This window comes from Zalophus californianus, chromosome 6 (assembly GCF_009762305.2).
Source record: "Zalophus californianus isolate mZalCal1 chromosome 6, mZalCal1.pri.v2, whole genome shotgun sequence".
Taxonomy (NCBI): domain Eukaryota; kingdom Metazoa; phylum Chordata; class Mammalia; order Carnivora; family Otariidae; genus Zalophus; species Zalophus californianus.
Window position 1 is genome coordinate 83,284,100 of NC_045600.1, and position 24,219 is coordinate 83,308,318.

The 24,219-nt window shown below is 41.0% G+C and overlaps 2 protein-coding genes across 10 annotated transcripts in view; one reads left to right on the forward strand and one right to left on the reverse strand.

The window, feature by feature from the left end:
* EXD1 (exonuclease 3'-5' domain containing 1) overlaps positions 1-17,776 on the reverse strand; it is a 32,853-nt gene extending 15,077 nt beyond the window's left edge. The window contains exons 1-7 of one of the 8 annotated variants that reach the window (XM_027570562.1): positions 17,330-17,776; positions 14,870-15,077; positions 9,257-9,325; positions 6,411-6,468; positions 5,984-6,105; positions 3,817-3,875; positions 192-278 (exon numbers count right to left, since the gene is read on the reverse strand). In XM_027570562.1, the coding sequence (XP_027426363.1) occupies positions 192-278; positions 3,817-3,875; positions 5,984-6,105; positions 6,411-6,468; positions 9,257-9,325; positions 14,870-15,002 (528 nt within the window). In that variant the 5' untranslated portion in view covers positions 15,003-15,077; positions 17,330-17,776. Of the gene's footprint in view, positions 1-191; positions 279-3,816; positions 3,876-5,983; positions 6,106-6,410; positions 6,469-9,256; positions 9,326-14,869; positions 16,143-16,247; positions 16,337-17,329 lie in introns of those variants that run through there. The other 7 variants (XM_027570560.1, XM_027570561.1, XM_027570558.1 and 4 more) reach the window with 7 other exon arrangements.
* CHP1 (calcineurin like EF-hand protein 1) overlaps positions 16,083-24,219 on the forward strand; it is a 44,146-nt gene continuing 36,009 nt past the window's right edge. The window contains exon 1 of one of the 2 annotated variants that reach the window (XM_027570565.1): positions 16,083-16,551. In XM_027570565.1, the coding sequence (XP_027426366.1) occupies positions 16,098-16,551 (454 nt within the window). In that variant the 5' untranslated portion in view covers positions 16,083-16,097. Of the gene's footprint in view, positions 16,552-16,714; positions 17,010-24,219 lie in introns of those variants that run through there. The other variant, XM_027570566.2, reaches the window with a different exon arrangement.

Sequence of the window (24,219 nt, forward strand, 5' to 3'; positions counted from 1 at the left end):
CCTGGGATTAAGCCTCGCATCGGGCTCCCTGCTCGGCGGGAAGCCTGCTTCTCCCTCTCCCTCCTCCTGCTTGTGTTCCTGCTCTCCCTATTGCTCTCTGTCAAATAAACAAATAAAATCTTTAAAAAAAAAATCAATTTGTCAGTGAATCCACAATTATTTCAAAATAAAAAGCTGAAAATATCTTTTACCTGAAGCCAACATAGTTTCCCATGACGACACACATTAGCACCTTCGGCTGCCACACTCAGGACACTCTGCTTCTTAATGTGGAGCATCTGGTGAGAAAAAAAAAGGAAGGAAATCTTCAGAGAATAAATATTGCAATTATGACATCATGAATGGCACAAGTAAAATGGCTAGCAATTAACAAAGTGGTTAATAGGGACACCTGAGTGGCTCAGTTGGTTAAGCGTCTGCCTTCAGCTCAGGTCATGATCCCGGGGTCCTGGGATCGAGCCCCACGTTGGGTTCCCTGCTCTGGGGAGAACCTGCTTCCCCCTCTCCTTCTGCCTGCCGCTCTGCCTACTTGTGCTCTCTCTCTATCTCTCTGTCAAATAAATAAAATCTTAAAAAAAAAAAAAAACCAAAGTGGATAATACGTTTTAAACTTACAAAACTGAACTAATCCAAAACACAAGTCAGCTTCTCTTTTTCACACACACACACACACACACACACACAGAGCACACTGAATATTTCTAATTTCTTTTTGTTTTTGCAAAATTATAACACAACTGGAAAATAAATCATTCATATCCTAAATGCTAATAGAAGTTGAAAACTCAGGTACCTTGTGTTAACACTGATGCTACAGCAAAAAATTTCTATCTTTATGACCAGATTCCTTATGCAAAGAACAGTGCCCCAACACAGGGCAATTTACTGTACCTGAAGGGAACTCATATAGTGGCTGATTCCCACAGTTTATACTATTTAGAATGAGAGAAACAAGAACTCAACAGGTCCCTTAAAGTCTTAGATTCATTAAGTTACTCAAAACTGATATAGTGGTATTCCAGGAACACATGCTGATCTTTGATTATAATCTTATCCTATTTCAAAACATTATATCATTCTAAAATCCTTAACCCATAATCTATGAAAATACCTAAACAATACAAGATTCTCCCCATTTTACAGGTAAGTAAATTACTCGAGAAAGAAGGGCATGGTAACTTTCACTAGCACGATATTTTCCTTTAGTGAGCATAGAGTGTTTCTACATTGAGTATTTTCCATCAATGATGAAAAAGGGGAACTGAATTTCAGTTCTACCCTCAACCAACAGCAAGAAGGCTGTGGAACTGCGAACAAAAGCTGCACTTTTCTATTGACAAGACTTTCCCACTACCTCTTCAAATTTCTGGTTTCTTACCTCATTTTTTGTTGTTGTCATTGGACCCTTTGAAAAATATTTTGATATATAAAGAATTCTTACAACACAATTAAAATATGGGCAAAAGGGGCACCTCGGTGGCTCAGCTGGTCAAGCGTTTGACTCTTGATCTCAGCTCAGGTCTTGAACTCAGGGTCATGAGTTTAAGCCTCATGTTGGGCTCCACGCTGGGTATGGAGGCTCCTTAAAAAAAATAAAAAAAAAAAAGGCAAAGGAGGAGCACCAGGCCAGCTCAGTTGGTAAAGCATGTGACTCTTAATCTCAGGGTTGTGAGTTTAAGGCCCACATTGGGAGTAGAGCCTACTTAAAAAATGGGCAAAGGAATAGACATTTCTCCAAAGAAGATATATAAACATCCAATAAGCACATGAAAAATGCTCTACATTATTAGCCATCAGGGAAATGTAAATCAAAATCACTGAGATACCACTTCACACCACTAAGGTAGTTAAAATCAAAATGACAGATAACAAGTGTTGGTGAGAATGTGGAAAAGTTGGAATCCTGCTGGTGGGATGTAAAACTATGTAGCAGCTTTGGAAAACAATGGCCAATCCTCAAAATGTTAAACACAGAGTTATTATATGACCCAGCAATTCCACTCCTAAGTATCTATCCCAGAGAAATGAAAACATATGTGCTAACAAAAGCTTGTACATGAATGTTCATTGCAGCATTATTCATAATAGCCAGAAAGTAGAAGAACCCAAATGGTGAAAGGATAAAATATGGTATATCCATATAAAAGAATGTTATTTGGCAACAGAAATAAGTGAAATTTACTGATATATGTTATAACTCAGATCAACCATGAAAACATGCTAAGCAAAAGAAACCAGTCACAAATGACCACATATTGTATGATCCCATTTATATGAAATGTCCTAGGGGCCCCTGGGTGGCTCAGTCAGTTAAGTGTCTGACTCTTGGTTTCGGCTCAGGTCATGATCACAGGGTTGTGAGATGGAGCCCCTCCTCAGGCTTTGCACAGGGCATGGAGCCTGCTTAAGATTCTCTCTCTCCCTTGCCTTCTGCCCCACCCCCGCTCACATGTGCATGCTCTCTCTCTAAATAAAAATAAAAATAATATGTGAAATGTCCTAAACAGGCAAATCCATAGAGGCAAAAATAGATTATTGGTTGCCAAGGGCTGGGGGATGGGGGGGAGGCATGGAGATGACAGTTATGAAGTCTAGGGTTTCTTTTGTTGGTATCAAAAATGTTCTAGGGGCACCTGGCTGGCTCCGGCAGTAGAGCGTGTGACTCTTGATCTCAGGGTTGTGAGTTCAAGTTCTACGGTGGGTGTAGAGAATACTTTAAAAACAAAACAAAAATCTTAAAAAAAAGTTCTAAAATTGTGATGGATGTACAACTCTGTGAATATGCTAAAATCCAGTGAACTATACATTTCAAATCGGTGAATTTAATGGTATGTGAACTGTATCTCACTTAAGTGGTTAGAGAAAAAAGAATCTGTGGAAAGCTAACTCTCCCTTAAAGAAATGCATAAGCTTGCGTCTACAGGAAGCTTAATGACTCCCCTGTGAACTGTATGCTAGGCTGAATAGTTACTGTCATGTCTGAAATTCATAAATGATTGTAGAGAAATTGCCTAAACAGAGCATGTAGAATGGACTTTTAAAAATATAAGCAAAAATATTTCAGACTCTCCTCTAAAACTGCCAATGGCTTTCCTTCTTACTCAAGTCAAACTCAAACTCCTTACAATGTCCAAAAAAACCCTACCTGATAGGCCTTCTGACCACTTCCATTTCCTAATCACTCTTCTTCACTGTGGTCCTGCCTCCCTGCTGTTCCTCTACACAAGTTAAGTGTGCTTCAGCCTCAGGGCCTCTGCACTTGCTAATCATGCTTTTTAAAAGTTCTTTAGCTGAATATCTACATGACTAGCTCTGTTACTTCTTTCAAACGTCTGTTCCAATGTCACCTCTTCACAAAGATTTTCTGTCCACCCTACATAAAATAGGAACTCCTTGTTCCTCTACTCTTCAAACCACACTTTATTTTTGTTCATAACACTTATCACCAGTTGGTAGACAGCTGTTTATTTTCTTGCAATAAAATGTAAACTCCCGGGGGTGCCTGGCTGGATCAGTCAGAAGACCATGCAATTCTTGATCTTGGGGTTGTGGGTTCATGCCCCACACTGGGTGTAGTGATTAAATACATAAATAAATCTTGAAAAAAAATGTAAACTCCTTGATGGTTAGAACTTTGTCTTTATTATTATTTTACCCTAGACTTCAGAACAATACCTGACATTTAGCAGGCACTCAGATATTTTATTGGGAATTTATTAGGGAAAGCATCAATAATCTTATAGTACGAAATTTATGAGATATAAACATGATACCCATATATAGACAATACTCAGAATGATCAAGAGCAATACTTACTGCAGCACCAAACTTCTGCTGGAATTGATCAATGACTGTATATGTCACCTCCTCTTCCTCTGCAGGAGAATGATGGTAATAGACATATTTGTCTTCCTTGGCAATAGAATAGCCCTCCCACTCATTTTAGCCATCCTCATAAACTCCTCCTCTATTGCAGCTCAAAGGTCTAGTGTTATTTCATTATCACCTGTGTCAGCCCAACACACAGTGAACACTCTAGCATCCTGTTTCTCAAATGAGAATAAAAGCCCCACCAATGATAATCTTGTGAATTAGACTATTTAATCATTTCCTGTGAAAATCCAGTAATGTTTCCTTCCTCATAGATTTCTGTCTTAAATATTTCAAGACATGCACTTTTAAAAGGATGTTCATAATAAAAAAATAATGGTTTAAAATAAATCAGTCCTGGAGATGGGCCATAGTTCACACTTTTGGAATTCTCTGGGTCCTTAATTATGGTTTTAAATCATGTAATTTAAAAGATTAGAGGTATAGCATACCATATAGTTTCTCTTCATCTCCAACTTCTAAAACTTAGGAGTGGCAGAGCACACAGTCCACATACCTCCTTTTCTCTATCCATACTCACTCTCCTACCGATCGCATCTAGTCTCAAGACTATAAATATCATCTATCGGCGAATTCTTACATTTGTATTTCCATCTCAGACCTTTCTCCTCCTCTCTAGGCTGTACATTCAAACTTCGGTGGACCTAAACTCTTAATCATCTTCCCAAAACCTGTTCTGCCCAGAATTGTTCCCACGTCAGCTGAAGAGCACTCCATACTTCAGGCTACTCAGACCCAAACCCCCAAAGTCACCCTTGATTCTCCTCTTTCACATCCACATCTAATACACCAGTGCACTGTGTTGGCTACACCTCAACATACAGCCAGAAGTCCACTACTTTTCACTAATCATACTGCTACCACTACGGTCCAAGCCACCATATCAATTTGCCTTAAAATGATTTCAATAGCCTAACAGGTATTCATGCTTTTACCTTCCTCCTCCTCTCAGTACCCACACAGTATGTAGAGTAACTTTGTTAAAACAGAAGTCAGATCATGTTACTCTTCTGCTCAAAACTACGCAATAGGAAGTAGAGTATTTTTAAAAATACCATTGATAATAGTATAAAATATGAAATACTTAGGGATAAATACAGCAAAAGATGTATAAGACTTATACACCGAGAACTACAAAACACTATTGAGAAATTAAAGATCTCATAGAGGGATATACCAGGTTAATAGATTGGAATACTCAATATTGTTAAGATGCCAATATTCCCCAAACTGATGTATCGATTCATTGCAATCCCGGTAAAAATTCCAGTGGATTTTTTTTTTTTTTTTGTAGAAATTGACAACCTGATTCTAAAATTCATAGGGAAATGAATAGGGAAAAAATACCAAATAGCCAAAACAACTCTGAAAAAGAACAAAGTTGGAGAACTAACACTACCAGATTTTAAGATCTATCATCAATCAACAGTAAACAAAAACAGTCTAAAAAAAACAAAAGAAACATTAAACAGTCTATAAGACATCTACAATGACCTCCATGGTATGCCTACCCCACTTCATCTCCAACTACCTCTTCTTGCTCCAACTGCACTGATCACACTGATCTGGCTGTTCCTTCAAGATCCTGGCACGTTCCTATCTCAGGGCCTTTATATTCATTCTTCTTTCTGCCTAAAAAACATTTCCCCCAGATATCCACACAGCTCAATCCCTCATCTCCTTCAGGCTTTTGCTCAAATGTCACCATTTTTGTGAGGCCTGTCCCGAACACCCTAAAATTGTAAAACCACCCTCTTCACACACTTCTCTTCCTTCTATTTTTTTCTCCTTAGCATTTGGCACTAGCATATTATATGTTAACCTCCTTTATCTCATTTAGTGTCTGTTTCCTGCACCAGAACTCAATGAGGGCAGAGATACCACATTTTGGTATCTCCAGTGTCTGGCATATAGTGTGCCCTCAATTATTAAATAAATAAATGAATCACAATATTTTAACTTAATTCAGAGCCTAGAAGCAATGGCCTAGCTGAGCATTCCATATAGAACCTTAACTCAGAGTTATGCCAACTCTAAAGAGCTGTGAACTACAATGAAGAGAGCCTAGACAATTCAGAGCCCCAGTACTCACCTGATGGGCTGTACCTGAGGTCACTCAGCAGAGAGGTGGTTAGTGCCTCAGAGGCAGGAGAAAGAGGCTCACGTATGTTTAGGTCTTCACCTTTATCCATCCTGGTTCTTTCTGTATTTAGACTATGCTTACAAAAAACAACACTCAGATGAACTTGTTCTTTGTTGCTGATGCTTACACAGATTTTGCCACACATCGGTGGTAAGAATCTGGACCTCCATTTCATAGAGGACCCACTCATCCACCACTTTTACACTGATTTGAAGATAACATCTAAAGATGGAAGCAAATATCCATCTATTTCTTCTCATTTCTATTACCTCGGTCCATTTGAGGAATTACACAGCTAATGAATTAGAGGTAAGTCTTTCTACCCTAATGTGTACATTTGAGTAAAATCATCATTAAGGAAATTATTCCACCATACCTGACAGAAGATGCCTTTTCTCTCATCACACCTTGTTCTACTTCATCCAGTAGTTCCACTGTAAAATAACCAAATGGCTTCCAACAGTTTTCAATCTGAACCCAATTAATCACTCCCCTGTCTCCTTCTACCACAGGCTGACTAGGTACCACACACAGTAACTGGAAATGAAATGTTAGTCCATGGAGGCCTTCACTGGCCAGCAATAAAGAGCAGAAGAGCCTATCCAAAGTACTGAAGACACCTAACATTATGTTCCTACCTAGCTTCGCTGGTCATTCAGCAGGATTAGAAAGCTCTCTACATGTTCCAAGGCACCTCGTAGTCATACAGATTGGTTCTAGAGATAGATTTTCTTTCCTATTCATTCCCACCATGATGCATCTTCCCTCACACTGTGTACTGTTTGGGGGTTTCCTCTCAGATCCTTCCCAGATCTGTCCCTTTTGCTCTCACAGGCTGGAGCGGTAGCAGCTCAGTGATGTGAGTTTTGCACAGTGGCAGTACCGTAGCCAATGAGATTTATCTGAGGTGCCACGGTTGCAAATTTAAACAGTTCAGCAACATGAAAGGCAATAGAAGCTAGACTAGAAGTCACCAAAGAAACATGAAACATTACACAGATTCTGAAAATTTTTATTTTTAACCTAACAGTGCAGGGAATGTAGAGCAATACTGCATATCATTGATTCTAAGATGCACATTTTAAAGAACTCTGATATCAGGTATGATTTACAGTAAGTGCACGTAACAGTTTAATTGGCAGCTACTTTTTTCTTTCTTGGGATGTGAAAGGTAATAGTATAATTTATAATTAACAGCACTTTAGAGTCGATTAAGTATACTTAGTTACTACGCAGAGAAGATCCACTCAGGGGCCACTATATTTCCAAATGTCTCTTTTCCCTGCACTATCGGGGTCTTGAATCTGGGGCAGAGAAAGTGAAAGTCACTAAAAATACTGACTAGTCAATTATTATTCTTCATTTTACTTATTTATTTTTGTTTCAAGGTTTTATTTAAATTCCAGTTAATATTCTTCATTTTAATAATTCTTTTTTTTAAAGATTTTATTTATTTATTCATGAGAGACAGAGGAGGAGAGAGAGAGAGGGAGATAGAGAGAGAGAGAGAGAAGCAGAGGGAGAAGCAGGCTCCCAAGGAGCAGGGAGCCCGATGCGGGACTCGATCCCAGGACCCTGGGATCATGACCTGAGCTGAAGGCAGACACTTAACCATCTGAGCTACCCAGACACCCCATTTTAATAATTCTTATTCAAAGTGCTTTTCAGGGAGAGTGGAAAAAGTCTCAATCCATGGCTGATTGAACCACAGGGCAAAGAAGGAGAAAGCTGTCCTTTGAACTAAAAATTATGAACAAAGGCCAAGTCTTGAGAATCTAGAAAGAGATGAAATTCATGTATACCGTTCACAAAGCTGGCCTTCTTTGAAGTTAGGGAGATGGTAGTAGTGATTCCTTTGCTTCTCTTTACAAACCCATCCACAGCCTAGCTCTGATCCAGTGCAAAGGCTAATAGCTAAAGCACAATAAGAATTCCACTACAGGGGGAGGGGGGCGCCAAGTTGGCTTAGTTGGTAGAGCATGGGACTCCTGATCTCGGGGTTGTGAGTTTGAACCCCATGTCAGGGGTAGAGGTTACTTAAAAATCTTAAAAAAAAAAAAAAGAATCCCACTACTACCACCACCCTCAAAGCCATTATAAAAAGGTGTTAAGGGACAAAGAGTGTTTGTAGTAGCATACTCCATGAGAAAGGACCCTTGGATAGCTGTCTGGAACTGTCTGCCTTGAAATAAGTCTGGATTGGCAGTCATTAATTTGGTGAGACTTTCATCTCTCTCTCAATTCTACCTCCCTCACAAACCAAAGTAATCTTTCAAGCAGCAGTAGTCTCTGGTCTACAGGAGTCCTTTCCTTTCCTCCTATCTGCCCCACTGGTAAGAAATGAACAACTCTAGAAGGTCCCAGATCTCCCGCTCTCCTCACTCCTCTACCCTGCACTGATCTTTACTCCTCCTTGGAGGGCTTTCTGCTTATGAGTTCTTCAAAGTAAGAACAGTTCTTGCTCCCCTTTTCTTTTATCCTATTTGGCTTGGCTGAAGCACACTGACCAGAAGAGCTTCCATATCTACTCTTCTTGGCAAACAGTTGGACCTACTCTTGTTAAGTGGCTTTTGCTGGCAGAAATGAAGACGAGAGCTGCATCTTGCAATTCCAAAATCCAAAAATCTCTGAAAACTAAAAACTGTCTGTACCTCTTTTGGCAGCAAAACTGACATACTATTTATAGTCCTATTTTATTCCATTTAGAATGATTATCCATATGTTTCCCTGTAGAAATGTGTTTTATTAGAGTGTTTCCCAGACCTGCTTGAGATGTTATCTAATATAAAGAGTATACATTGTGTTAGATTTTCCAAAAATCCAGATTTCTGAATTCTGAAACACTTGGCCCCCAGGGTTCAGACAAGGGACAGTGAATGTACTGTGACTCCATAGTGTTAAATTCAATTGCTGAGCAAGACAATTCCTTGCTGTTCAGATTCCTAACTACTCACTGGCTGAGTCTCTAGTAACCAGTACCAGCAGTCCTCACATTGTAAAACCAAGATGATTAAAATTCTCTATGACTATTCTGCTCATAGTACCCACTGACAAAGTAAGATAAAGGTCAATTCTCAAATACCAACTTAAAGAGTTCGTAAGTGCAATATTAATGGCAATACAACATCTCATATTTTTGCAAATACTGGAATGAGGCAGAGCAGCGAGTTTACTATTACGGTAAATCCCAATACCCACAGTCATGGAACATGCAGCTCTCACCGTTCAGAATCTCATGCCCAAAAAACATCTTCACTCCTGGAACACTTCGACCAGTCTCCACATTCTTCACTGTTACAGAAAACGATTCATTCAGTTAATAAAAAATAGTATTTCCCTAAAATTGTAAGAAAATAATGCCTCTCAAAAGTGCCATATCTAGGGATGCCAGGGTGGCTCAGTTGGTTAAGCGTCTAGCTCTTGGTTTTGGCTTGGGTCATGATTTTAGGGTCCTGAGATCAAGCCCTGTGTTGGGCTCTGTACTCAGTGCAGAGTCTGCTTGAGGATTTTCTCCCTTTCCCTCTTCCTCTGTCCCTCCCTCCACTCACTGACTCTATCTCTCAAATAAATAAATAAATCTTTTTTAAAAAGTGCCATATCTTTTATAAAAATCCCCAAATTATTTTCTCCAAGAAATGAAGAGTCAATAATAAATTACAAAGCTATAGCCTTGAAACAAGTAGCATAAAGAACAGAGAACCTCCGAATCCGAGATGAACCTAAAGGGCAGGAGTATGGTGAATTTAAACTTATCCCAAGACTATTCTAAGGCCCTTGAGGCTCAGGACTACCTATTATATTTCTATTGATTTTTACTCCACCTAATTCCAGATAAAATTTTAAGGCAGCTGACTACTTCTAGAGTCCATACCCTGTTTCATGCCATGCTACATGCTCAAAAATACTGTCAAGGACAATAACCCAACTCCTGGCCCAAATATAAAGGATCTTCTGTGAACAGGTAAGAGGTTAGGAGAAGTTTAGATGTCATATCTACAATATGGTGTCATTTCTCTAGATGTAAGTGCTCCCAGGGCTGTATATTTCCGTATCGCTCAGGAATCCAAAATAATTCAGTTTCACCCTCGCTGTTCCACTGAATATATTCTTACTGAGGTCAAAAATCACAACCGCCTAGTTTTCTTTTTTTTTTTTTTAAAGATTTTATTTATTTATATGACAGAGAGAGAGGGAGAGAGAGAGCATGAGCAGGGGGAGGGGAAGAGGTAGAGGGAGAAACAGGCTCACCGATGAGCAGGGAGCCAGAGGTGGGGCTTGATCCCAGGACCCCAAGATCATAACCTGAGCCTACGGCAGAGGCTTAACTGACTAAGCCACCCAGGCACCCCACAACTGCCTATTTTTCAAATCCAAAAAGAAGTTTATAGTCTTATCATCCTTGGCTCCCATGTATCCTTTGACAATACAGTTCTTTCCTTTCTTCTTTGGCTTATGGGACATATCTCAAGTTTAGTTCTTTTCCTACTAATTTCCTAGAGCTACCATACTGAGCACTGACTCAGAGCTAGGCACCATGCTAATTATTTGCCTACATTTAATTCTCCAGTAACATAACAAGAGAGGTATTTCATTATCTATGTTATGGAGGAATCTGAGACTCAGAAAGGTTGAATAACTTGGTCAAGGTCACACTGCTAATAAAAGACGGAGTCAGGATTCAAACCAAGGCCTCAGGTATTTTAATATGCAACTATGAACCAATGTTACATTGTCTCCCTCATTTGCTCCTTCCTGTCTCTTCAACTGCCTCCACCACCTCTGACAACCTGATCTCCCCATTTCTCTTCTTTCCTTTTCCTTCCTTCCTTCCTTCCTTCCATGTAAGTAATCTCTACACCCAATGTAGGGCTCAAACTCACCACCCTGAGATCAAGAGTCACATGCTCTTCGGACTGAACCAACCAGGCACCCCCACATCCACTATTTTTACAGCACAGATTATTTCTCTGAGCTCCACTCATATCCAACTAATAGCAGACTTACTCTAAGATTCTCAAATTGAAATCATTATCTTCTCCCAGTAACCAACAAACTTCCTCTTCCCATTTCTATCAACTAATACAGTACTATATACCTAATCTTCTGAGTCATAAATGTAGTAATCATTTTCCATTGCTATTTATTTATTTAAGAGCACATGTTGCAGGGTTGGGGAGAGGGAGAGAGAGAAATCTTAAGCAGGCTCCACGTTCAGTGTAGAACCTGATGTGGGGTTCACTCTTATAACCCTGAGATCATGACCTGAGCCAAAATTAAGAGTTGGATGCTTAACTGACTGAGCCACCCAGGCACCCTTCCATTGCTCTTTACCAGGTTATTTAGCCCATCTCTTACGTATTTCTAAAATCTGCCTTCTCTTTTCCATTCGTTGCTGAGCCTTAGCTCTGACCCCTATCATGTTCCCTTTATTGGATCCCTTGATTGTCAAAATAGTTCCATCTATGCTCTTTGCCTCTAGTTTCTCCCTACTTCAGTCCTTCCTTCACATTGTTGTCATAGTGAAAATACTCCCTGCCTTGTCCAAATAGTACCTAAAATTAGTAAACAAGTATAAAGAAATATTTTCAACTTCTTTAGGAATATTTTTTAAACATGCCAAGATGAAATATCATTTTTTATGAAATACCATTTTTTACCTATAAAACTACCAAAAATTTAAGATACACACCAGCAATTTTTTTTTTAAATCCAATGTTAGGGGCACCTGGATGGCTCAGCTGGTTAAGCGTCTGCCTTTGGCTCAGATCATGATCTCAAGGTCCTGGGATAGAGCCCCACCTCAGCTCTGCCTGAGCATGGAGCCTGCTTAAGATTCTTTCTCCCTCTGCCCCTCCCCCCTGCTCACGTGCACTTTCTCTAAAAAAAAGAAAAAAAATTAAAAACATAAAAAGCTTAGCCATTAAATTGGAGTTTCAAATAACATGAGAAAATGCTTTTTTCATGTTAAGTAAAAAAATATATAATATACCTAACTTAATATGTCAACTGTATAAAATCTATGTAATTAAAGACTAGAGAAAAATATACCAAAATATTTCATTTAGATTGAATGCTTTGTTGAACAAGCATGTGGCATATCTTGATTGTTTTCAGCTCAATGTCATTTATTCAGGCTAGCAACGAGCTTAGTCTCCCCACAGACAATGGTGGTTTCTTGGACCTCCAGGGCATCTCTTTAAGGGGACTGACTCAGCTGGGGGGGGGGGGGACGACGACACACCCTCCTATCCCTCTTTCCTCTTCCTCCTATCTGTAACATTATCTTGAGGTTTAAAGCCATGAAGATGGGCGCCTGGGTGGCTCAGTTGGTTAAGCGACTGCCTTCGGCTCAGGTCATGATCCTGGAGTCCCGGGATCGAGTCCCACATCGGGCTCCCTGCTCAGCAGGGAGTCTGCTTCTCCCTCTGACCCTCTTCCCTCTTGTACTCTCTGTCTCTCATTCTCTCTCTCAAATAAATAAATAAAACTTAAAAAAAAAATAAATAAATAAAGCCATGAAGATGGTAGAGCAGAAAGATGGATAATCCTGAATCTCTGCCAACTCTGGGGAGACTCACAACAGCCCTGGGAGGCCTGCCTTCTTTTATATAAGAGAATAAACTCCTACTTTGTTTAAGCCACTGGACATAATCTGTTTCCAGCAGCTAAGCATGGTTCCTAAATAATACAGCATTAACAATTTAAGGCAACGAGTTTGAAAACTTAGATGCCTCCCACTTAAAAATCTTTCAAATTGTGGGGTGTTTTGCTGGCTAACAGCAGCAGAGAGTAGAGCAAGCAACTCTTGATCTCATGGTCATGAGTTCAGGCCTCACACTAGGCCTAGAGCCCACTTTTAAAAAAAATATATCTTTCGGGATGCCTGGGTGGCTCAGTCATTAAGCGTCTGCCTTCGGCTCAGGTCATGATCCCAGGGTCCTGGGATCGAGTCCCACATTGGGCTCCTTGCTCAGTGAGGAACCTTCTTATCCCTCTCCCTCTGCTGCTCCCCCTACTTGTGCTCTCTCTCTCTCTCTGACAAATAAATAAAAATTTTTTAAAAAAAGATATCTTTCAAATTGTTCCTCATTACTTTCAGAAGTGTCCAAATGCTACAATATGTTAAGGCCTTCTGATCAGTCCCATACCTACTTCTCCAGCCTTAAGTCTCACGACATCCCCATAAGGAAATTTATTTAGGTTTTCTGAATGAACCAAGTTTTCACGTCTCTACATTTTTTGTACATGGTGCTACTTCTGCGTAAAACTATGGTTCTCTCAAAGTGTGGTTCTCCAGCTGAGTGTCAGCATCACCAGGAAACTTGTTAGAAATGTAAGTTCTTGGGCCCCACCCCAGACCTTAAGAATCAGAAACTCTTAGAGGGTGGCCCAGCAATCTGTGTTTTAACAAGTCCCCCAGGTGATTCTGATACACAGATGAAGTTTGAGAACCACTGGCTTAAAACACTTTCTACTCTTTTCCCATCCAGCTAAATCTTACTCACCTTTGGGACACCTTCCCCACTACCCTAACCCTACCACTCCCAGATCTAAATTAACTGAAGCTTTGTGTTTCCATAGCATCGTGTGCATCTCTCTATCAGAGAGAATATCACACTGCATTATACCTTTCTACTTGCTTATCTGTCTCTTTACCAGACTAAGTTTTTTTTAAGAACAGGGACCATGCTGGGACACCTGGGTGGGTCAGTCGGTTAAGCATCTGCCTTCCCATCAGGTCGTGATCCCGGGGTCCTGGGATCGAGCCCCGCATTGGGCTCCCTGCCCCGCGGGAAGCCCGCTTCTTCCTCTCCCACTCCCCCTGCTTGTGTTCCTTCTCTCGCTGTGTCTCTCTCTGTCAAATAAATAAATAAAATCTTTAAAAAAAAAAACAAAAACAGGGACCATCTTATTCTTATCTATATCCCTGGTATCTATCACAGTGCCTGTGATACAAAACTATCAATAAATGATTACTGAATGAATTAATATTTCAAAAGTCTGATGTAGTCCCACCCTGGTCCACAAAGGTCTATTTTAACCTATAATATGGCTTAACAATAACACTAATCTCTCAAATGCCATTTATACATGTTTCAATTGTGAACTTGAAACTTATGCCAGGTAAACAACTACCCTAGCAAGTCTATATTGTAGATGAATAAAAACCACATATTGGATCTTAAAGATGAACACACGTAGGAACTAGAAGGGTGGTACACCCAGAGGAGGCATGGAAACTCTGAGCTCCTTCCCATAGACCTTGGCCTATGCATCTCTCCCACTTGGCTGTTCCTGAGTTGCGTCTCTTACAATGAACAGAATTGAAGCTGGGAGGTGTAAAGGTTACCTTGTGACCATGAAGGTAATACATGATCCCTGAAGTGGCAAAACCCACAAGATACCTGGTCCCTCCTGGCATCTTTGAGCCACTGCACTATTCCTTAGCAGCCTACCTCTGGACATCTTTTTGCATGACAAAAATTAACCCGTCTTTGTGAATTTATCTGTTGAAGCCAAACGTTTCTATCTAGTAGAGTGGTTATTTTTAATTTCAATATGCATATAGTAAGAAATTATAAGAAGCACCCAATGAAAAAGAATCTATACACCGAAAATTTCCACTATCATGTCAATAAAAGTATAAAAGTGGGGACAAGCCTGCAGATGCAGCTACGTTTTCTGTTAGGGAAAATAGCATTCTAATATTCCTCTTAACTCTTCCTTAGAATAGGAAAGCCTCCCTCCCAGTTGCTAATGAAGCCCCCAGAGCCCTCACCCAAACTTAACTATTAATTTCTTAAAGGCAGAAGATAATGACAAATAAAATTAGACCTTTCTTCAGGACAACAATCTTGTTAGGGTCCACATGCTGGAGTACTCCCTCAAATATGCCACAAACCAACGTGAGTTTCACCCTTCTCCACAAAATCTGATTGAGGAAATGGTAGTCACTGCTGGGATCCATGCTATTTGATTCCAAAAGCAGTCTTCAAATAATCTTCTTTAAGTATCCAAACACTTGAAAATTTTTAAAAGGGATCTAGGATTTAAAAAATATTTTGGGGAATGAGGTTATTTTCCCTTTTCACATACCTGGAAGGGACAAGAAAAAGAAAAATATGAGAGTAATTCAGTTTTGCTCATCTTTTCAGAACAATAATGAGAAAAGGACTATTGCAAGCATCAACTCTAATTTATACATGGGAAACTGAAAGGCCTAAAACTTCAGGCATGTAGGTTTGACTTCTTTGTCTATAAAATAGGGTAATACTGCCTTTCATACCTTAGCTAAATGGAACAAGCAGAACATTTTAGAGGCTTTTAAATGGCACATACATGTATCTTTTTAACACCAACCAATAAAAAAAAAAGAGAGAGAGAGAAAGAAAGAAACTCTAAAATAACTAGTAAAAAAAAACACAAACTGATGCTGGCAAAATATTTGCCAATACTTGCTACCATAAGCTGCTCACCCAGAAATATCTAGGATCTAAATTCTTCTGGCCTCTTCTACATTAGTAACATTTCCAGAATTTGACACTGTTACCAACCAAAGCATAAGTGACTTAGAACTATCACAATTTATGCATGACCAATCCGGCTGCCATGTCAGTGCCTTTGAAGGGAGACAACACTAGATCAGGTAAGAGCCGGTCAATCATGAAAACAACTTAGCCTAGAACCTTGACCTCATGCTAAGTCGTCAAAACCGTAGGTAAAGCTTAAAAGTAGTTTAGGTACAAATGACAGTTGTTAGAATTTGATTCTTCCCTATCTCAAACCCGTTATGCACAAAGCAACACTCAGAAGGGTGAAAAGGCATTGAAGCCACAGGAAAAGAACTGGTTCACGGAGAGGGCTAAATCAGTTAACGGGTGGCTTAAACATTTTCAAGAAAACAAAAATATTATAAAAATAAAATGCAAAATTCCTCATTTTTAAGACAAAATAAGAAACTCCAAATAAACGGTGGGCCATACGCTAGGAATTCAATCTCGTCCACCGTTAGGTTATTTTTTTCCGAAGGAAGTTTGGGAAATCCTGTCCCAGTTCCAGCTAAATGGTGACTTCCTCGAGCTTCATTAGAACTAAAAAAGGAGGTACTGCTGTTAAGGAAGAACTCTCGGGGAGTTCCAAGCCGGCGTTGGCGGTTATCAAAGGACAGAGACGAAAAAAAACAGGAGAAAGGTGCACAGGACTGAGAACCCACACCGACCAGCGGACGCCAGCCTGGCGCAACCAGAGGTCCCGGCTGTTTCCCGAGGAGCCAATCGGCGCGCGCCCCGGAGGCTGGCTCCCGAGCGCCCCCAGCGGCGAGGAGGACGGAGGACCTACAGAAAAAAGGAGGAGGTGGAACTCCCGGCATGCAGTTCCCAAGAGACACACCCTAGCGTTGCCCCAAGAGACGTTTGCTCTATTTTTATGGTTTCTCTCTGCAATCCCTGCCACCTGTGGGTGGGGTTTCCACTTTCAGAGTTCTGTGAGAAACGGGTTGGCTACGCTGCCTGCCTCAGGTTAGTTCGTTATAAAACTGTGGGTCGATGGCGTTTCCCTTTTAACTGCGGTCGCTAGAGCCAGAGTGGCATTGCCTTTTTAAGGCCGGTGGCATCACGCTTCCGGGGGCGTGGTCCGTCCTTAGGAATACCCGGCTCTGCGCTGGGCTGATTCATTCGGGGGCTGGAGCTGGAAGCGCCGACGTCGGCTCCTGCGCCGGGCGAAGCCTCGCTCCTCATTGGCTGGTTCTGGGGGACCGCCCTCCCCTTCTTGCCACCCCTGGGTCCCCTCCCGGGTCCGCAGTAGAAACACTGCCCTTTCGCATCTTGACCCCTGCGCCTTCCTCCCTTCCCTCCCGCCGCCGCCGTCGCTTCAGACGCCCCTGCTCCCGAAGGAGCTCCCGGTTCGGTGATGGGGTCTCGGGCTTCCACGTTACTGCGGGACGAAGAGCTCGAGGAGATCAAGAAGGAGACCGGCTGTGAGTTCGGGTAGGGGGTGGGAAAGCGGCCGGGCGCCTGTGGCTGGCCTCAGAACCGACGGCGGCTGTCGTTGAGGTCCGGAGTTGGGGTGTCCGGCGGTTGTCGGGTACTGGGCAGCCTCCAGTGCTGGAGCTTCGTGGCCGAGGGCTGAAGGACCTGTTCTTACGGCTACTTGGAGCGGGGCTCTGGTTCCTGTGGGGCTGTCCTTCCCCTCATAGGCAGGAGTCGCGATCACCCTTAGCACAGGCACCGCTCTTTACTCTTCCCCCTGCTCATGAAAGTCCCCGAACTCCTTTCTTTTATTTTCCTTCTCACTAACCTTGAATTCAGGAGCTTTGGATGGATCCTGTAGAAAACATAATCCGTTCCTATGATGTTTCTGGGCAAGCACTTAAAATCACTGTCAACTGCGGGAAATCACAAATAAATTCTTTCCGCAACTGGAAAAATAAATCCAGAGAACAAGATCCTATAGTAAGGCTTTGGAAGACGTGACCTGGTGACAGGAGACCTTTAAAGAATGAGGGGTCTGAGAATATGAAACTTCTTTCATTCTGAACCTGTGGAGAAAAAAAAGCACGGATACTGTGACCACCAGTTTTTTACTTACACTGAGGATGCTTGCTGTCCTAATTTCAGATCTATTGATTTCTACTATGCTGGTGTACTTTATGCAGTCGCTATGGAAATTGGATGTGCTCCAAAATCTCAGTGCAAATTTGTACTAGGAACTGATTTTTTATAGTCCAGTCTCTTCCTCATTAACCTGAACATAGGGGCCACAGGGCTTTGGGAATTCAGAAGTTCTGTGTAACATCATCACACAATTTTGTATAGCCCTTGGTAATGAATACACTATTTTCTCAGTAATCCATTATGACTCTTGTATTTTACATAAGTTATGTAACTGTCTGAGCTCTGTCCCTTCGTCATAACCTGTCTTTAATGTGATGAGGTGACCAGTAGGTAACTCAGTGGCCCATATGCAGGTAATGTTGAAGGGTGCTGGGGGAGCTACAGAATTACACAGGCAGTGGTGGCCTGAGAGAAATTGAATGCTGTCCTGTGCTTTTGGACAAATTTAACTTTCTAGAATCTTCAATTTCAAAGGGATGTTAATCTAGCCCCACCCTTGTCAGATTGGTTTACTGCTTTTAGCATCCCCTAACAGATGGCCAGTAGCCTCTCCATAAATACCTTTAAAGATGATAAGCGCACCACCTACTGATTTTGGATGAAAGACAGAAAGTAGTTAGCTGGTTATAATGTATAATACTTGTTTGGCCACCTGACCTTATGGTCAATTGATGACTCATTGTGACTCTTTAAGAGTAGAAATATAGGCAGTTTGGAGTCAGCAAGCATTTTGTTAAATTTTGTGGTCATGACCTCTGGCCACACTTGTGAATATAAGAACTACTCTAGGTCTAAGGTGACACCCGAGTTAAAGCATTCATACTTAAAATAGAAAGTCACATAATGAAGTGCAAGGCATAGTGAGGATGGGAAAAAGCTATTTTTGCCTCAAGATGAAGGGAGCACCAATCCCATTTGGGCTTATTTACATTTGACAAAATGGAAAGACCCTGGACTCTATAGGACTGGAGTTATTTTACTGTGGCTTGTGAAGGAACAGACCTACATACTTCTGGAAGACCTGTTTTCCTAGTTGCCAAAAAGTGCATCAAGCCTGAAGAATATTCTCAACCACAACCAGTACAAATGGATGTTAAGCCAGAAAGCCAAATGAGCAAGTAGTTACTGAATTTTTGCATTGTCTGTATTTAGTACTATGCTAGGTACTCAAAGCAGATGGTGACAAAAGATGCCCAGAGGAATTAGGATTAGCATTACGACATAAGGTAGCTGAAAAGGTGTGCCATGCACCTTCAGACTCTGGGAAGACTGAGTCTGTGGGCTAGTCTTGGAGAGGATAGGAATGGGGCTCTGATACAGGCATGGATGAGTTAGATTTAGATAAATTAACCTAGGGCATTTTGGGTGGCTTCCAGAAGCATTCTCCCCCAGCCTGCTACACAGTCATTCCTCTGCCCTGGGAGTTGAGCCTTCCCTTTATCTGGTTAGTGTCCATCAGCAGAGTTGTGTTGTTGTTTTTTTTTAAGATATTTATTTGACAGACAGCGAGAGAGGGAACACAAGCAGGGGGAGTGGGAGAGGGAGAAGCAGGCTCTCCGCTGAGAAGGGAGCCCTATATGGGGCTCGATCCCAGGACACTGGGATCATGACCTGAGCCGAAGGCAGACACTTAATGACTGAGCCACCCAGGCGCCCCAGCAGAGTTGATTTTTAAAGCAGTAATTTTAACATGATGCAAAAGGTTTAGAAGACTAAAAACAGATACCTGAGGGGGAGGTGGAGAAGTGGAATTTGTCCAATTTTCATCTGCTTCTTGTTCCATTGAGACTTTAGGGAACTATCAGAAACACTTCAAGTTAAGAACAAGTAATATGACATCTCAGTACTCCCTTTGCCAGTAAGAAAATGTGGCATAATTGAGGAAAGCTGACTTTATAGTCAATATGAAAGCTTTGCATTGGAAATGATGATTATATTTAAACATATTTTCCGTAAATCTAAATTGATTAGAATTCTTGCATGACCGGTTTAGCCAGTATTTGAAATGTAATCTCTCAAGTATTTGGCAGACTAATTCTAGGTAAGAATTACCTGTAAGCCTCAGTTTTGTCATCTGTAAATGGGAATAATAATAGTACCTACTGGGGCACTTGGGTGACTCAGATGGTTAAGCGTCTGCCTTCGGCTCAGGTCGTGATTCCAGGGTCCTGGGATCGAGCCCCAGGTCGGGTTCCTGGCTCAGCAGGGAGCCTGCTTCTCCCTCTCCCTCTGTCTGCCCCCCTGCTCATGCTCTCTCTCTGTATCTCTGTGTCTCAAATGAATAAATAAAATCATTTTTTTTTAAAGATTTTATTTATTTATTTATTTGACAGAGACAGAGACAGCGAGAGAGGGAACACAAGCAGGGGGAGTGGGAGAGGGAGAAGCAGGCTTCCCGCTGAGCAGGGAGCCCGATGTGGGACTCGATCCCAGGACTTTTGGGATCATGACCTGAGCCGAAAGCAGCCGCTTAACAACTGAGCCACCCGGGCATGAATAAATAAAATCTTAAAAAAAAATAATAGTACCTACTTCATAGGATTCTTATGAGGATTAAATGAGATAATTATGTAAACTACTTAGAATAGTGCCTGATATATAAGTGTCAGGTAAGTGTTAGCTATTATTTTGAACCATAGATAAGACTCATCTTACTGGGAAAATATTTGTATGTGCTAGTTATAAAACTATGTCTAGGGCTATATAAGTGGAGAGGTGACAGCATTTTATGCTTTTCCTATTTTCAGGGAGCATCGGACTAGAAATCCAGTCATTTTCCCAACTCTATAGAAATAAAACTTTTAAAGGAATAGACATCTTAATGTTTTTAACAGTTTAAAAAACATTGTCTAAAAAAATTAAAATATTTTTCTTTTCTTTTTTTTTGAGAGAGAGAGACTGGCAGCGTGGGGGAAGGGGAGGGGCAGACAGAGAGGGAGATAGAGAATCTTAAGAAGGCTCCATGCCCAGCTCGGAGCCCAATGCAGGGCTTGATCTCACAACCCTGAGATCATGACCTGAGCCAAAATCAAGAGTCCGATGCTTAACCACCTGAGCCACCCAGGCGCCCCTTAAAACATTTTGTGTTGCATAAAACATTTGCTATATTGTCTTTGTTCTGTTACCTTCTTTCACACATCAGCATTTTCATATATGAAAGCCCAACTGAATAAGTTATCACTGGGGGGAAATCACAACGGTCTTGGGAGTTTCTGTAATCTCTACTCTTAGTTCACTTAACTGTAGCTATAAACTGGCTGTGAATTACTTAAAACCATTTTTAAAAAACAGCCGCTTAATCTGTGAGAAACAATTCAAACCAATGGAGTAGTAATGAATGCCCATTCATTTAATTTAATTATTATTATTTTTTTTTACATTCATTTAATTTTAGTCTCTAGTTCTGGTGTGTGTCATGTGGTATGGGGATGGTGTTGAACAGGTTTAGGAAGTAAGTTTTACAGGCTGGTGAGGTTTTGTTTGTTTGAGAAGGTATAGTGATGATAGAACTAGTGTGGGTTTTTCTGTAGTTTCTACAAAGAACACAAGCCTGGCAATGGCAATTGCTTGAGAATAATTTCCTGGACTAGAATGTACGTGGAAGTTCAACTTCAGGCTCCTGCTATCTCAAAATGCAAGGGCCCCTTCATGGCCCTCACCTGCCAAGCCCTGTTGCCTGAAGGTGCTATCTTTTGGCTCCTCTTGAAATGGAAATGTACTTAAAACTAACACCTTTAGCTGGTTTGGGGTTAAGTGATTTGTAAAGCTATGTACCTTTTCTCCCAAATTACTATGAAAAATTTGAAATATATAGAAAAGTTAAAGTAGTGTAATGAACATCCGTATAACTTCCACCTCAATTCAACAGTTAAACATTTTGCTTTATCTACATATATATATAGCTTTAGCTGTCTATTTGATTTATCTATTTATATGTGTATATATATTTTTTGGTGAACCATTTAAATGGCAGATAACAGAAGTCTTCACCTAAATATAATTGTATGTATCTCCTGAGAATAGGGATTTTTCTTCCTACATAACCTCAGTTCTATATTACACCTAAGAAAATTGACAATAATTTAAAAATATTATCTACCATTTAGTCCATATTCAAATTTCCCAAATTATAAGAAGGTGGTTTGTTGGCGCACCTGGGTGGCTCAGTCGTTAAGTGTCTGCCTTCAGCTCAGGTCATGATCCCAGGGTCCTGGGATCGAGCCCCGCATTGGGCTCCCTGCTCAGCGGAGAGCCTGCTTCTCCTTCTCCCTCTGCCTGCCGCTCTTCCTACTTGTGCTCTCTCTCTATCTCTTGTTAAATAAATAAATAAAAATCTTAAAAAAAAAAAAAGGTGGTTTGTTCTTGTTTTTTTAATGTCTTTTAAGTCTCTTTTAATCAGTGGTTCCCTTAGAGAGTAGGCCAGCTCTTGAAGCCCTATGTCACGGGAAACAGGAAGTGTTGGAGTGTGGAATGGTTGGGATTCAGACTTCAGTTTCTCAATCTTTTATCTGGAGTTACCTTTGGTTGTTGTAGTATGCTTTACCTAGGTTATCAGTCTGTTCTTCTGTATTAAGATGTAGGATAAAGGCAAGGGAAAAATAACTTTTTTCTTACTCCCTTTTCATTTTATTCTTCCCTCTGTCATTCCTGCCTAGTGCTTGGTACTTCTCTGAACTGCCTTTGTCCTCTGAGCATGAGGCAGTGATACAGAGTTTTGTGGTCAGATTGGCATGGTCTTTCAAGTAATCTTTCAACAGTATAAGATAATTATTTGCCCATTAGTGGAGAAAAATATAGCTTCATTCAAGACTTGACCATGTCCACAGCCTTTTCTGGGAGGTCAACTCCAGAGACTTCCTTTGGGTTACCGAGAATTGGTGTAGGCTTGGGGCACCTGTCCTGTTAGCCTAGTGCCTTCTGGTGAGAAAAGTTTACTGGAAACTTTTCTTGCCTTCATTTGTGGCAGTTCCAGTATCTTTCTGCTCCTTAAAGTTGCTCTGAGCTCTACACCTTGGAGATTGCTTTATATTCTCTGTCATGGTGGATTTAGCACCTAGATTAAAGCTTACTTTCCTCCTCCTCCTCCCCTTTCTCCTTTTTTTTTTTAATGTTTTATTTATTTATTCATGAAAGTCAGAGAGAGAGAGAGAGGCAGAGGCAGAGGGAGAAGCGGGCTCCCCGCCTAGCAGGGAGCCCGATGCGGGACTCGATCCCAGAATCCTGGGACCATGACCTGAGCCGAAGGCAGATGCTTAACCATCTGAGCCACCCAGGCGCCCCTCCTTTTCTTTCTTCTTAATAAACATTAGTTCTAGGGACTCCTGGGTGGCTCATTCGGTTAAGCGTCTGCCTTCGGCTCAGGTCACAATCCCAGCCAGGGTCCTGGGCTCGAGTCCCGCATCAGGCTCCCTGCTCGGTGCAGAGTCTGCTTCTCCCTCTCCCTCTGCCTGCTGCTCCTCCTGCTTGTGGGTGCGTGCGTGCTCTCTCTCTCTGACAAATAAATAAATAAAATCTTTAAAAAAATAAACATTAATTCTGAAGTTTAGGACATAGATTGAGATTTGACCATATTGAGTTGTATTAAAAGTTGACATTTGTTTGTACATTTCTCTACTGATTTCCATATAGCCTCTTTCCTCCTGGAAGATAGCAGGTTTATGGTTCACGAAAATTTGTGAAGCGTTCCATGTTTTTTAAAAGATTTATTTATTTATCTATCTATTTATTTGAGAGAGAGAGCGCGTGTGTGGTACAGAGGGAGAGAAACTTCAAGCAGATGCCCCACCCCCCCAGCTTAGTGTCTGTTGCTGGGCTCTATCCCACAACCCGGGAGGTCATTACCTGAGCTGAAACCAAGAGACCCTTAACAGATGGAGCCATCCAGGCGCCCCAGGCATTCCATATTTTTAAGGAAACCAGCCATAAGCTGATCTTTTTTCTGAATATGGGATGTAATACCATGCCAGTACTTAGGGAATTTTTAGAATCATACTTTAAGAGGTTCTTTGAGATGGTCTAGATTAGAAAGAGGTCTGTTGACTCATTTGTTAGTTGAAGGGGTTGGACTAGATGACAACATCCCTGCCAGTTTTAAAATTGTAGCAATAGCCATACATATATATACATATATGGAATTTCTAGAAGGATTCACAAAACTGGCAATAGTGTTTGCTTCTGGCAAGGGAGACTAGGGAACTTGGTTGTTAGGGAGACTTTTTATTGTATACACTTTTGTACTATCTTTATTTTTACAATGTGCATGGATTATTTTCTCAAAAAAAGGGGCACCTGGCTGTCTCAGTCCACAGAGCATGCAACTCTTGCAGGGTTGTGAATTTGAGTCCCATGTTGGGTGTAGAGATTACTTAAAAATAAAATCTTAAAAAACAAACCTGGTATAAAAAGAAATACAATTCAATGTTTTCCTTGTTAAAAGGAAAGTAATCTGAATATTTAATAGTCTAAGTACTAAAAACTGAACCAGTGGACTAAATATCCTGCAATTATTTAAAAGGACTCCAAAGCAACACAGAATAATTATGAGTGAATAAATGAGAAGCTGTTCCAACTATG